The sequence below is a fragment of the Paramormyrops kingsleyae genome, chromosome 19, assembly GCF_048594095.1.
Source record: "Paramormyrops kingsleyae isolate MSU_618 chromosome 19, PKINGS_0.4, whole genome shotgun sequence".
NCBI classification, from domain to species: domain Eukaryota; kingdom Metazoa; phylum Chordata; class Actinopteri; order Osteoglossiformes; family Mormyridae; genus Paramormyrops; species Paramormyrops kingsleyae.
This window is the reverse complement of record NC_132815.1, coordinates 3,011,035-3,024,877: the sequence shown is the minus strand read 5'-3', so window position 1 is coordinate 3,024,877 and position 13,843 is coordinate 3,011,035. Positions and strand designations below refer to the sequence as shown.

At 49.6% G+C, this 13,843-nt stretch overlaps 1 protein-coding gene across 3 annotated transcripts; it reads left to right on the top strand.

Annotated features, from left to right (window-relative positions):
- Positions 1-203: 203 nt before the first annotated feature.
- On the top strand, positions 204-13,807 carry ube2j1 (ubiquitin-conjugating enzyme E2, J1). Of its 3 annotated transcripts, none has more exons than XM_072702833.1 (8): positions 204-538; positions 6,190-6,263; positions 6,750-6,881; positions 8,278-8,362; positions 9,053-9,158; positions 10,362-10,491; positions 10,659-10,820; positions 12,630-13,807. In XM_072702833.1, exons 1-8 carry the CDS (start codon positions 508-510, stop codon positions 12,891-12,893), a joined length of 984 nt encoding a protein of 327 aa, XP_072558934.1. In that variant the 5' UTR covers positions 204-507; the 3' UTR covers positions 12,894-13,807. The 3 variants fall into 3 exon arrangements, with proteins under 3 accessions (XP_072558934.1, XP_023666033.1, XP_072558935.1); XM_023810265.2 differs by having other exon boundaries at positions 205-538; positions 10,659-10,775; XM_072702834.1 differs by lacking the exon at positions 204-538 and adding an exon at positions 548-794.
- Positions 13,808-13,843: the final 36 nt, after the last annotated feature.

Below are 13,843 nucleotides of genomic sequence, written 5' to 3'. Positions count from 1 at the left end.
TTTCATGTGTACATAGTTGGAAATTGTCCTGAAAATGTTTTGTATGCAGTATATTATTTTTATTATTTATTTTATTCAAGATTCATGCAAAATCACCCACGTAAGTGAAACGATTCCGTTGCAAATGCTGCACCGAAACACGCCGTAGTTTCTGTCGCTGTTCTCGCTGAACGTTGCGAATAAAGTTTCCGGTTTCAAACAGCCCCCCCCACTTCCTGTTTTTGGCTCTTCCGCGACATCTTTGTTGTAGTGTTTCGATCGGGTCGCCAGACACGAGTTAAAGGAAACTAGGAGGACCGTGAACTTTGTGCCACGTCAAGACAGTGGATGACAGCGGCTCGGGTACAGCGGCACCGGCGAGCCATGCTGGCCCTGTAGCGTCCATCGCCTCATCTGCGGACTGTCTGACAACCCGGAGAGGAACGAAAACGGAACAAACAGCTGGCACTTTGGAAACGGCACCTTAGTAGTGTTAGACGTCGTAGTGCAGCACAGTAACACAATACAATGGAGAATAAGTACAACCTGAAGAGTCCAGGTAGGTATAAAGCTGGTTGTGTCAGTGTTCACGATGGGGGGGAGGTTTGTGTCGCTTGGACTGGCGCATAGGAGAGCAGATCCTGTTACCTTCACTTCCGTATTCCTTCCCCACCCCGGTCGGTGCCTTTATGTAAAGTAAAACATTATCTGTATTTATGTCGTCTCTCTATATTACATATGGTCGGAAAGGCATTCTACCGGTTGATGTTGTTAAGCCGAGGGCGCTTCAGCTGGTTAGGTGGGCGGCTAGGCAGGTAAGCAGCTAGCGGCAGAGCTCCGGCGCACCCGTAGCCGATGTCTTTTTTTTACTCGTAATTTAGATGCTCACACCAGGCAAACTGAGCCTACTTGAAGAAAACAATAGATATGTAGGTAACTAAGTAGTGGATCAGGCGCCGTTTTAACCGTGTTTTCTCGTTCAGCGCCCACATTTTTGCCTGCCAGTTGTTATTTCATGTATGTTTGCAGTGGCTTACAAACTCCTCAGCAATGACGAAAATATGCTTGACAGTACAGCTGTTATAGGTTTACCGAAGTTTTTTCTTTTAATTCTGATCCTGTCCATCCACCCTACACACTGACTTGTCCCAGCTTAGTTCAAAACTAAAAATAGCTTTTAATTGAACTTGATTGAGTACACCTGGGTAATTGTGTTATATGTGAACAGTTCACAAAATATTAAGCTTTTGACTCTTGCAGTAAAAATAGCAAAGTAATAATATTTGACATAAGAATGAAACAAAACAATTTATTTGATTATTTGAAGTTATTGACAGATACGTCTAGTAGCTGCCTGCAATAGATTGCTTAGTGTTTCCCAACCCAGTCCACGGGGAACCCCGTACAGTCAACGTTTTTGCTCCCTCCCAGCTCCCAGCCAATGAGGAACACCGAATACCTTTTACAGGCACGCTGGGAGCTGAGAGGAAGCAAAAACGTGGACTGTCCGGGGGTTCCCCGAGGACTGGGTTGGGAAACACTGGATTACTTGACTGCAATAGCCAGGATTGAGAGTGTCTAATTTTGACTAACTTTACATACAAGTGCTACTAAATGGAAGCAGTTTGACATGTTAGGTTTGATATACAATCTGATTCCAAATAAATGCGTTTTCGGTTTATGTATCATGATGATTTTTTTAAATATTCACATACATTTTTGGATCCAGTAAATTATGTGAAGTACTAGGAAAAATGTATAATTGCACCCGAGTTATCAAACAGTCTGTTTGCGCAGTGAACTTGAACAAGTGTGCTGTATACAGCTGCAGGCGGTTGCTGTTGCAGTCACTCGATTTCTCTTGAGACTTTCTGCACCTGGTGGAACTTTCCCGATTTCACAGGACCGATAATTTGCATGCATCTGTGCCCATTCGCCTGAGTTTCAAGCTCTAGAAGTGAATGCATTGAAACTAGTTTGTGTGTGTCTGTGTGTGTGTGTGTGTCTGTGCCTCTTCTTCTTGCTGTTTGTACTTTTGATATGCAAGTGAGCTGAACTTCATTTTGTGGGCTTTATTTTGTTATCCATGCTTGGTCCAATAACAATATATTGTCACTTGTAGCGTCTAGCTTATCTCCTTATACGATTAACCTCCAGAGAAAAAACTAAATAGTTCACATCTTCATTTCCAATACTGAAAAATACTCGGTAAAATAATACATAAAAAAACATTTCCCATATTTTCCTCAGCTACTGTTTTGATTTATATACATGGTTGTATAAGGGCGTGTCTGTAGCCGGTGAACTTAGATGATGGTGATGCAGCTACTGCCTGTGTGGAGGTCAGCCACTAATCTCGTTTGCTGTGGCCCATTTCTGACTGGGAGCTCAGTTTAAGTTGCACGTGCCCAGAAAGGTCCAGCAGGAAGACATAAGGCATCAATGCTCTGGGCATTTGGGAGGGTCTAAGGTCATTATCGAGGTGACCCTCCTCAGCCAACCACACTTATTTCTGTTTAAGATGAGGCAGGATGTCTGTGGCCTTGGAAGTCCTTGGGCAGACATGCCCTGCCGTGTGACCATGTGCGTGGGCTCCTCCGAACAGATGCTTTCTCCCTGTCTCTCTGTCCTTTATCTCCCTTTAGGAATCCCCCCCCCCCCAGGTGACCTGGAGCTTGATAAGCTGGGGTGGTGATAATTCTACTTAGTGTACTTTTGGATCCCACATCATTATTTATACTGCCGCCAAAATTCGCTGACAGAGCTGCACTTAACTTCATAACGCTTAATGCCAGCACATGCCAGCACGGATGCAGGATTGACCTCAGGACACACGGAGGACGCCAGCCGGAAGCAGCCTGGGAGCCTGTGCTTCCATGAGGCCGGTGTTTATTATGTAACTCCCACTGCAGGGGAACCCTGCATGGCTCCCTAGTCGCATGAATGCCTGTTATGTAACGATATGATTACGTTATAATCCATCTCTCCAGGGCGGCCATCTGCAGCTCTCCCCACCAACGCGTCCTCCGTGTGATGCTCCAGCTCATTGTTATTAACGATGTCGTGCCAAATTCAGGGTGATTAATGTGCCGGGGGGACAGAGAGGGGGCTCAGTTACCCCTCACCAGGGCTGAGTCCCATCAGCAGCAGCCTGATGCATGGTAGATGTCAGGAATATGAACCTGCCACCTCACACGCTGCTGTGTGTCCGGGGCAGGCGACCTGGGGGCAGGCGACCTGGGGGCCGGCGACCTGGGGGCCGGCGACCTGGGGGCCGGCGACCTGGGGGCCGGCGACCTGGGGGCAGACGCCTTTCATCCAGAGCGAGGCGCGAGTGAGGCAGACGATCCATAACAGACACGCAGCTGTCAAGCAGGCAGCCCAGAACGGCACTTAAGAACCTGGCATTGGTAGTCAGTAATGCTCCATCAGATATGACAGGCAGCCATTTACCTGGAAGCTAATTGTGAGTGGCCGTAATAACTGGGGGGGGGGGCACAATCATCAGTCACTTCTGCAGAGCAGTAAGTCCTTCAGCAGGGACGTTATTTCAGCAATGGGACGCACCCGTCTGCCGGTAAGTGCGGATCAGCTAGCGTGCAATTTGCCGTTTTTCTGTCATAATGACACCCTACTGCTAACAGATCGCTCTCATAAAACCTTCTGTGGTTATATAAAACGACATGTTCTGTATGTACTCTGGGGTTTCTCACAAGCTACCGCTTAGGGATGTTTATGGCACACACCTGCAGGACGGCACATGCTGACATCCTGCATTACTGCCTTCTCTTTTCTGCAGATAGCTTATCATTTTGTTTATGTATCCAGCTGTAATCTAGGGAAGATTAAAGTTTATCCCAAATCAAGGGAGGATATTCTGTGTCGTGTGGGATTGGTTTAACTTATCTGTGTGTCATGGGGGTTTGAAATCACCCTGGAACCCCCAACCCTCTTAAAAACAAATTAGTCTGTAACTGTTTTCATTTGAAACAAAGTGTTGTACTTTTGTCATAATATCTTATGTTAAGTTTTAGTAGACCTCTCTGCTCTGTGGTCAGTCCTGTAGGCCCTTGAAGATTCTCAGAAGTTTTCCTTTGTATGTTTATATCTGCATGTTGGGAAGCTGTTTGTGAAATTCCATTAGTGAGCCCTGGTGGTAGGGCAGAGTTCACACTTTGCAGCTTTATTATTCCATTAGTGAGCCCTGGTGATAGGGCAGAGTTCACACTTTGCAGCTTTATTTATTATTTGCCTGTTTTATGTTTCTAAATGTTTTTTTTGTGTGTGTGTTGATCTCTGTGGTTCCGCCGGCAAGTTTTACCACCATAAGTTTCCCAGCAGCATTCCAGTCGGCACAGTTTATAGTTGGCACCCCAGCACGACACTGGCAGTAGGCTTGAGCAGTATCTAATTTTTAATACCGTCATACATTATACTGGACGGTATTTTAAAAAGCACTGCTATTCTGGTTTTTAGAATGAAAAATACCGTGGTTAATACCGCCCACACCAATCCAGCCCCCCCCAGGTGTCCCTCATCCACCTCGGTGGTATCTGTACTCCTAATGTGAACTGTCTTTCAGGAAATTGGTGATTTATTATGCAGCAAAATAATTCCTGTTGCACAGTGACAGACGTATACTGGGCATTGAAAGGCCACCCATATACACATAAGGACCCCCCCCCTGTCGCCTTATAGCCCGTAAGAGGCTCCCCAGCCGCGTGCCCTGTTGTCGATGCTGCGTGCAGGTTCAGCCAGTACCGCCACTTCCTCATCACCTCATGGTGCCGGATAACTCCTGCTGAGCCAGTAAGTTCCTCAGTCATCATAATACACCATAGAGTCTATATTCAGATCATCATCCCAGAGCACCGGGAAGTTCTTGTATGTTCATGGACGTATCAGTCATTGTATATACAGAGTCCATAGACAGTTATCCAGGCCTGTTTAATGGCTGCTCCTGGTGGGTCTCAGCTGGCAGACCGCAGGCTTAGGTCTCGCTCACGTAGCCGCTGAACCGCAGGCCTCGGCTGGCAGACCGCGGGCTTAGGTCTCGCTCGCGTAGCCGCTGAACCGCAGGCCTCGGCTGACAGACCGCAGGCTTAGGTCTCGCTCGCGTAGCCGCTGAACCGCAGGCCTCGGCTGTGATTAAAACTCACCCTTTAGACTAGTGTGTCTAGATAAAGGGCTGGACTGAGCTGATTTGTTAGTTCTGCTTGAGAGACAAACTGATGTGTATTTGGCTGACTGCTGCTCTGCTGAGTAACTGACCTTAATAAGTTTAATCACTTGAGCCTGGATTAGTTTGAGGGCGTGACAGTCGTGTGGTCGCTCGCTCTCCTGGGTAGCCCAGGCTCTGCTCCTCTGCCTGATGCCCAGCATGTGCCCAGCAGCACGAATGCCGGGGTTGTGGTTATAGGGCCACATGAACCATCTTCGGGGGGAGAGTGGACCCGCATGGGCCGGACGTGCAGATCTCAGAACCTAACAGAGGTGGAAAGTTCAAGTCCAGAAAGTAAAAATCCAGACCGAGATTTTGTTTCAGCCAACCAGTTGAGTATAAAAAGCGACATTTACAGAGTACTCAGCTGGTACTATGGGAGCACTTACTTGCTATTTTCTGGAGTCACTGTAATTTGGCTTGGTGGAGATTTTGTCTCTAGGAATAAAATGTCATAAATCGCTGTTTCTGACCCATTATGGCAGCTTTTCATGCTTTTGGCCTTCCTGCTTTTATCTGAAGATTCTCGTTTCGCCGTGATGTGGCTTTTGCTCAGGTACCAGGGGCAGTTGTACAAATTTTTTTTTAAACTAAAGCCAATGTAACTTTTGTAATAATGTTATTGCTGTCTGTGTGTTTTAAGTTTTTTACCTTCGTGGGTTATTTCCTGTTTCAATAATATGATAGAATTTTATGACCCTAGCTTTCACCATGTATATTGCCCATATTGTATATTGCCCATATTGTATATTGCCCATATTGTATATTGCTAGCTGCTTGCATAGCATGAGGCACCTCGCTCCCATGTGACAGCTGTCTGTGGCCCCTGTGCGTTTTGGCCGTGTGGAGCTCCGATCGACCAGCCGTCAGCCGCTGTGCGTCACGTCAGGATGATGCCCAGGGCTGGACGTCAGTGTGGGCGGCATACACGTGCTTCCTGGAGCTCTAACGGCCCCCGTCTGCTCTTGTTTCTTGTGTGCTGGGGTCAGCCGTCAAGAGACTGATGAAGGAGGCAGCGGAACTCCGCGAACCGACGGAGCACTACCACGCTCAGCCGCTGGAGGTGAGGCGGGGCTGAGGCGGGGCTGAGGCGGGGCTGAGGCGGGGCTGAGGCACGGCTGAGGTGGAGCCCTCTCATGGGCTGGGGGAAACTCCACCCACACGCGTCAGTGTCTCTTTGATCAGGAGATATTCTGACCACCTGAATGAAAGTTTTACATGTTATCTCTGAGCAAAACTGGTCCTTCCAAGTGAAATGCATGCAGGAGCGAGTATTCCTGACTGACTTTAAACCTCTCCTGCCGCATACTGTGATATTTAAGAGTGCATTCTCGCCCTTTCTGATTTATAATCCTCAGCCTCCCTTGATGAAACACCCAAACTAGCGGTACCTTAGATGACGGTAAAACAATGCGCTGGGTGGTGTTTGCTTCTGGTTCTAATGAAAACATTTCCGAAGATTGATGCTGCTGTGAATCTGAGGAAAGGCAAACGACACGGTGAGATAACACTGCATGTCCTCTGAGTGCGCTGATGCTTGTGCCCACAGGATAACCTGTTTGAGTGGCACTTTTCTGTGCGAGGGCCTCCGGACTCTGACTTCGACGGGGGCGTGTACCATGGCCGCATCGTGCTGCCCCCGGAGTACCCCATGAAGCCGCCAAGCATCATCCTGCTCACGGTAAGATCCCCGCATCTGTCTCTGTCCCCCCCACCCAATCTCCTTTGGGCCCTTGAGCAAAGCCCTTAACCCCCCTCCCCCCGCCAAAGTGCTCCAGGGGTGTTGGATACTTGGCCTGACCCTCTGCTCAGACCCCAAGCTCAACCGTGTTTGTGTCTTGAAGGAGAGCATGATGGGATATGCAGAAAGCAGCATTCCAGTTTAGTTGTGCAAATGGCAAGAAAAAAAAAAATGTTTATTTATCCCAAAGAATGTTCAGATTAATAATGCCTGTGAAATGACATTGTTATGCTTACAGTGTCTTGCTTTTGGTTATCATTTAATGAGCCACTGGCAGTGTCCTGCACTGTTCTCTTGTCGCCCTCGGCCTTCCCCATATCTCCTCCTGGTCACATCCATCCACCTCTCGCTCAGCTGGGGCCCTGGGCCCCGTTAGCCCTCGCTTGACCATGGCGCGGGGCCCCGTTAGCCCTCGCTTGACCATGGCGCGGGGCCCCGTTAGCCCTCGCTTGACCATGGCGCGGGGCCCCGTTAGCCCTCGCTTGACCATGGCGCGGGGCCCCGTTAGCCCTCGCTCGGCCCCAGACCCTGATAGCCCTCGCTTGACCATGGCGCGGGGCCCCGTTAGCCCTCGCTCGGCCCCAGACCCTGATAGCCCTCGCTTGACCATGGTGTGGGGCCCCGTTAGCCCTCGCTTGACCATGGTGCGGGGCCCCGTTAGCCCTCGCTTGACCATGGTGCGGGGCCCCGTTAGCCCTCGCTCGTCCCCAGACCCTGATAGCCCTCGCTTGACCATGGCGCGGGGCCCCGTTAGCCCTCTCTCGGCCCCAGACCCTGTTAGCCCTCGCTTGACCATGGTGCGTGGCCCTGTTAGCCCTCGCTTGACCATGGTGTGGGGCCCCGTTAGCCCTCGCTTGACCATGGTGCGGGGCCCCGTTAGCCCTCGCTTGACCATGGTGCGGGGCCCCGTTAGCCCTCGCTTGACCATGGTGCGGGGCCCCGTTAGCCCTCGCTCGGCCCCAGACCCTGATAGCCCTCGCTTGACCATGGCGCGGGGCCCCGTTAGCCCTCGCTCGGCCCCAGACCCTGATAGCCCTCGCTCGGCCCCAGACCCTGATAGCCCTCGCTCGGCCCCAGACCCTGATAGCCCTCGCTCGGCCCCAGACCCTGATAGCCCTCGCTCGGCCCCAGACCCTGATAGCCCTCGCTCGGCCCCAGACCCTGATAGCCCTCGCTTGACCATGGTGCGGGGCCCCGTTAGCCCTCGCTTGACCATGGTGCGGGGCCCCGTTAGCCCTCGCTCGGCCCCAGACCCTGATAGCCCTCACTTGACCATGGCCCCTTTAGCTCTCGCTCATCCCTATAGGAGAGTGTGATGATGCACTTTCTCTTTCAGCCCAATGGCAGGTTTGAAGTTGGGAAGAAGATCTGTCTGAGCATATCCGGACACCACCCCGAGACCTGGCAGCCGTCCTGGAGCAGTAAGTATTTCAGCAAGGAGCGCCTGATGTCTTGATGTCTGCCCTGAGCTCTGAATCTGAGATTAATTTGCTACCTGCACTGCCTGTAATGAAACATAATCAGGTTCAATTTAAGACTCTTATTGGACTCTGATGTATAATTACATTGATTTTCAAAATAAAGCTATAAGGATACATTGTAATTTATGTACATATGTATCAAATTATTGGTATATGTCTGTCAAAGTCATATTTGTGTCACCTACACACCTCTGTTCCCTTTTACTTATCTTGTGCCCTTGTCACATGATAGTACAATGAGATAGTTTGGCACTGTGGCAGATTGGTAAAATGATGAGCACAGTGATGGACAACATGATGCTTCATGAACCATTTGCTGTATTTTTTTGACCCCACTAGATGGAGCTTTCTGTTCTAAAAAGGCCATAAAGCGTGCCCCAAAGAAACCCAAGAGCACCATCTAGTGGGGTCAAAAAAAATAGCAACTGGTTCATGAAACGTCCTTTTTTCTGTCACTCTAGAACTTATCTCCTCATTCTCTTATGTTCCTTAATGGATTGAATTTGGCAGACTGCTGTATTGGCAGCATCTTTTATTTGTTTGATGTAACGGCACTAAGACCGTGTTTTTTCTTGCGCTTTAACCTTTTTCTGACTCTGCATGTTTTTTTTTTTGGTGATTCTCTTCCAGTAAGGACCGCTCTAATCGCCATAATCGGATTCATGCCAACTAAAGGGGAAGGAGCTATAGGGTCCCTGGATTATACACCAGAGGAGCGGAGAGCTCTCGCCAAAAAGTAAGACTTATCGGATTATGGTGCTCCAGTGGCTACGCTAACTCCAGACATCCGGGCTCTGGCATGCGAGTCGGAATGGCGCTCGCATGTGTGGGAAGCGTGTCCTGCAGAATGCGAAATGAAATTACAAATGCAAATGCAGCCATCAGTGGAATAAAATACGCGCGGGTGTGGTGAGCGGCTCGGCGGATCAGGCCTCTGCACCTGTGATTGGAAAGTCGCTGGCTCAGTGTGATTTCATCACTGGGCCCCTGAGCAAAGCCTTTAACTCTTGCCGCAGGGGCTGGCTGGCCCTGTTTCTCAAAAAAGAAACGTATGTCGTTCTGGATAAAAGCGTCTCCTAAATAAATTAAATGGATAATTAACCTGCGTTCACCCACATTTGTTAAAGTCTGACTTCTCCATTAACATTAACTGCCGCCTGTTTCGTCAACCTTTGAAGATGAGATGCAACTTGAGAAATGCTCTTCTGCTCTCTGCTCATCCACTGATCCACTTCCTCCCCACCTTTATTTATAACAATGCTGCAGCCCCCTTGGCTTTGATCTCCCCGTTTTAATCTCCTGCTCATCGTCATCGTCAATCCACTGGGGACTGAGCACAGGAGCCTGATCCCACATGAGCTCTTTTCGCCTTGCATGTGTCAAATAACAGTATGAACATTATTCAAGACTTCGTACATACAAGGAAATCCACGCCAGTGCTATTTATTCCATCTTGCTGCGTATTTGTCAGTTTCTGTTAGAACACCTGGAATATTTTTCCTAGTCATTATGTCGCTGTACCAGCACAGTGTCTCGGTGGGTGGTGCTGTGGATACCCCCCCCCCCCACTCTGCATGTGGGTTGCATGTTCTCCCCACGTCTCATGGGTTTCTGTTCAAAGACGGGCAGTTAATCTAATTGGCGTCTCTGAATTCCCTAAAGTGATTGTGTGGGTTTAGATAGACTGGCATCCCAGTCAGGTTGTACCCCTGCCCAGTGCAGCCTGGGATGGGCTCCAAGCCCCTGAAACACTGACCACGATAAGTGGGTCATGGATGGATGGATGGATTACATTGGTGGGCTTTATTTTAGCCAGTGTGTTTCCTCCTGTTGTAACAAGGGCTCAGTGTGAGTACTGGGTCCTGTATTTCCATGTAGACTCTCTGTTCACGTGCCATGGCTGTTCTGTGTGACCTGGTCCACTGTTGCCTCTCCCCAGGTCGCAGGATTTCTGCTGCGATGCGTGTGGGTGCACGATGCGAACAGCCCTGCTCTCACTTACCGCCAACAGCAATGCCAGCCTGGGCGACCAGCAGGCCACCGAGCTGGCCAGGCAGATCAACTTCAAGGTGCTGCTCTCTGCCCACTGCTCTCTGCCCACTGCTCTCTGCCCACTGCTCTCTGCCCACTGCCGACTACCCACCACCCACCGCCCTCGTGCCCACTACCCACCGCCCTCGTGCCCACTAGGATGGAAGTCTAGTGCTGCATTTTGGTTACCTGCTTGTTCCCGCAGGCGGAGTCCAGCACGTCCAGTAAACCCAGTGCGAGCCAGGCAGCGGCCAGTGAGACCCCGGAAGCCTCTGCCAGTGAAGCGTGGGAAGTCTCAGCTGCAGCAGCATCGACAGAGCAGGTGAGGGACAAGCGAAGCCCCCTGCAGCCCTCACAAGGACAAACGGTTAGAGGATGGATGGATGGTTGGATGGATGGATGGATGGGTTATCCTTGTGAAAGTATCACAATGTAATATAGGCTGAAATAATACTCTACATATCAGCCACTATCCTGCAATAGAAACGGTAAAAGAGAGAAAAGTTCCTGCTGTAAGTGTCCATCATGCAACCGGTGCAGCCCATTCAACAAAGGCCACCCTTCGAGGTGCGTGATATCTGGGGAGATGATGCGTGATATCTGAGGAGATGATGTCCCTTATTGATCCGCAAGGCGAATTTGGCAGCGTACAGCAGCAAAGGAACTAAGTGCATAATGAAGAAAATGAGCTGCTAATGGTTAAATGGTAAAACCACCAGTATGATTGACCTTCCATCACAATGGCCAAATCGATGATGTTTGAGAGCCTTTGGCACAGTATGCAGCACCCAGTCCATATCTGCACTGTTTGCCAAAGCAGTAAAGAAAACGTTCTTGAGGTTTCAAACTGAGTGTTTGTGCAGAAGGAGGAATGTGTCATTGTTTCTACGCCATGATCTGGGTCGCGTCTCTAGCAAGGCGTTATATAATGTGGGGGCTCCACATGCTGCCTGGGGGGTTATCTGATGACAGGCTGTTTGTTCGTAAGCGAGAGGAAGGCGTTACGATTGGAGAAGCCTCTCCAGGTTGTTGGAGAGCTCTGTGCTGGTAGGTGAGTGGCGGCAGCATCAGATTGGCTGGCAGCGTTAGACATGCATCCTCCCCACACCAATCCCAGCGCATTTTCCCATTAGGGCGGGATTTTCCCCACAATTGCCTGAATCCTCTTTACTTTTTCACTAGAATGATACTTTTCATAGCACTGTAAGGTAAATATCTGCTACATTATTGACGCCTCCAAATTTTTCACATTGGATGTCAATATAAAGGATAAACCTGAGTAAACACTTTTCTTTTTAACCTTTCATTTATGTAATAAACCAGTGACCTGACTCCCATTGCCCTTAACTGCTCCCTTACACACTCTCCAGCTGCAGTAACTGCACCAAAATGCTTGCAGTGGCTCACGTGGCTGCGGTGGAGCTGCAGCACTGTCTTCCCCCTCAGAACTGCTTTATTTCTCCCGTATTTGTGGCTTTTAAAGCATGAGCTGCTTGTTCCGTCTCCGGCCAGTTTCCCGTGTGAGTCTAGGCGTGGACTCTGACAGCCATTCCAGACCAGTTAGTTTGTTGTCCTCCTCCCTGCCATTGTGACGTGGACGTGCTCGTGAGTCTCGGATCTTGCTGCATGACTCACCAGAACGACAGCTTTGCTCTCTCCCTAAGAATCCTGATACTGAGCGGAATGTCCGGCTGCCTCAGTGAGGAAGTTGACCAGGTCCTGAGGCAGCGAAGCATCCCATAATGCTACCATCTCCATGGGTCACTGTGGGCGTGTGGTTCTCACAGTAGAATGCTCTTTTCTTTCTGCCAGCATAATGGGATCTACTTCATTCAGAAAGCCTCACTTTTTACTTCTCTATGAAATATTCTTAAAGTTATCCAGCAACCATAGTCCCTGTAACTGGGTCAAAATATAAAGTAATGGTGGAAATGGGGGCAGGTACCTTATTTTTTTTCCCACAGCCCTGGGGGGTTTCATGCTTATTCCATGGCCTTGTTCAGCGCTTTGATTTAACATACACTTTTGCTTTCTTTATTTTGGTCCCGAGAGGTTAAGTTGGATGTAATGAACAGTTTATTCAAGAATGATGTCATGGAATCTTCATCCGTACAGGAGATCACATGTTCTTGGTTCTGCGCTGCCATTGGTTGACCCCAGGTTAAACCGTTTGCAGGCGGACGCCCACCAGAGCGGAGAGGCAGCTGCGGGCAGTCGGCCGCTGAGCCCCCGGCAGCGGCGTGCGGCGCAGCATCAGAGCCAGCAGCCCCAGCCGGCGCGCCGGCCCGCCTTCCCCTTCCCCGCCGCCACACGGCCCCCCCAGGAGGCGGGCCACGCCGGCTCCGCCGTCCTCATCGTGGTGCTGACCCTCGCTCTGGCTGCGCTCATCTTCCGCAGGGTCTACCTGGCCAACGAGTACAAGTTTGACTATGAGCTGTGATGACGGCTGGTGGTCAGTGTGACCGGCCCCCTCTCCTGCAGGGCAGAGACCTCTGGGCTCCACCATCCAGCAGCAGACCCTAGAACCTGTAGGCCCCCACCCCACCATGAAAGCCAGCAGCCCGCGTTCGATCGGCGTGCTGAACCGTGTCCATCCGCGGCGGCCCTGAAGGACGGGGCTCAGGAAGTCCAGGACTGGCCGTGTGGTTTTTAATTTCTTCGGTTTTTGCATGTACTTTTAGAGTACTGTATTTAAAAAAAGATCCAATACCCAGAACCACATACACCCGCTTTGCTTCTGAACCATATGAATCGTGTGCTTACAATGAATAGTGATAACAGAAAGAACCTGAGTTAAGCTTAACTTGTAAACGATTAGGAAACATTGTAATGAAACGCTTTGCTTTGTATTACCTTTTATAGCGCTGTTTATCTGTTGTCTTTTCATGTCTTATTTACTGTTGTGACCCAAATTTTAAAGTTCCTGGTGCTTTAAATGACGGTGAGATGGTGCAGAAGCCTGTATTCTATGTGACTCAAATTTATTAAGCTGAAGTTAACGGGATAGTCAAGTACTGTATAATATTACTATAAATCCGGACTGTTAGCAGCGTCCATGACTCCGTGGCTCGGAGGCATTTGTAGGGATTCATTTGCTGTAGTTACCGCCGGCAGTATTTTAACTCTGCCGCTGTGTGGGCGTTCCGACAAAAGGGAGATGGGAACGGTGTTTAAAACGGCACGCCGGGAAATCTTCGGACCAGTAGAAATGGCATTGATTTGGCATTCTGATTTACTAAATTATTGGCATTAATGTCACTATTTGCCCACGAATGACATTTGCGTAGCGCTACACCTGTCCCTGCAGCATACAACTTCGCCTGGACATGCAGAATAAATTCTTGATATACACACTGATCGTCTCAGTTACCTTTGCTTGCCACTGTTTTG

Coding starts and splice junctions, on each gene's coding strand:
- ube2j1 (XM_072702833.1), top strand. CDS start 508: ATGGAGAATAAGTACAACCTGAAGAGTCCAG. Junction 539..6,189: donor GTACAACCTGAAGAGTCCAG/GTAGGTATAAAG, acceptor TGCTGGGGTCAG/CCGTCAAGAGACTGATGAAG. Junction 10,492..10,658: donor CCAGGCAGATCAACTTCAAG/GTGCTGCTCTCT, acceptor TTGTTCCCGCAG/GCGGAGTCCAGCACGTCCAG.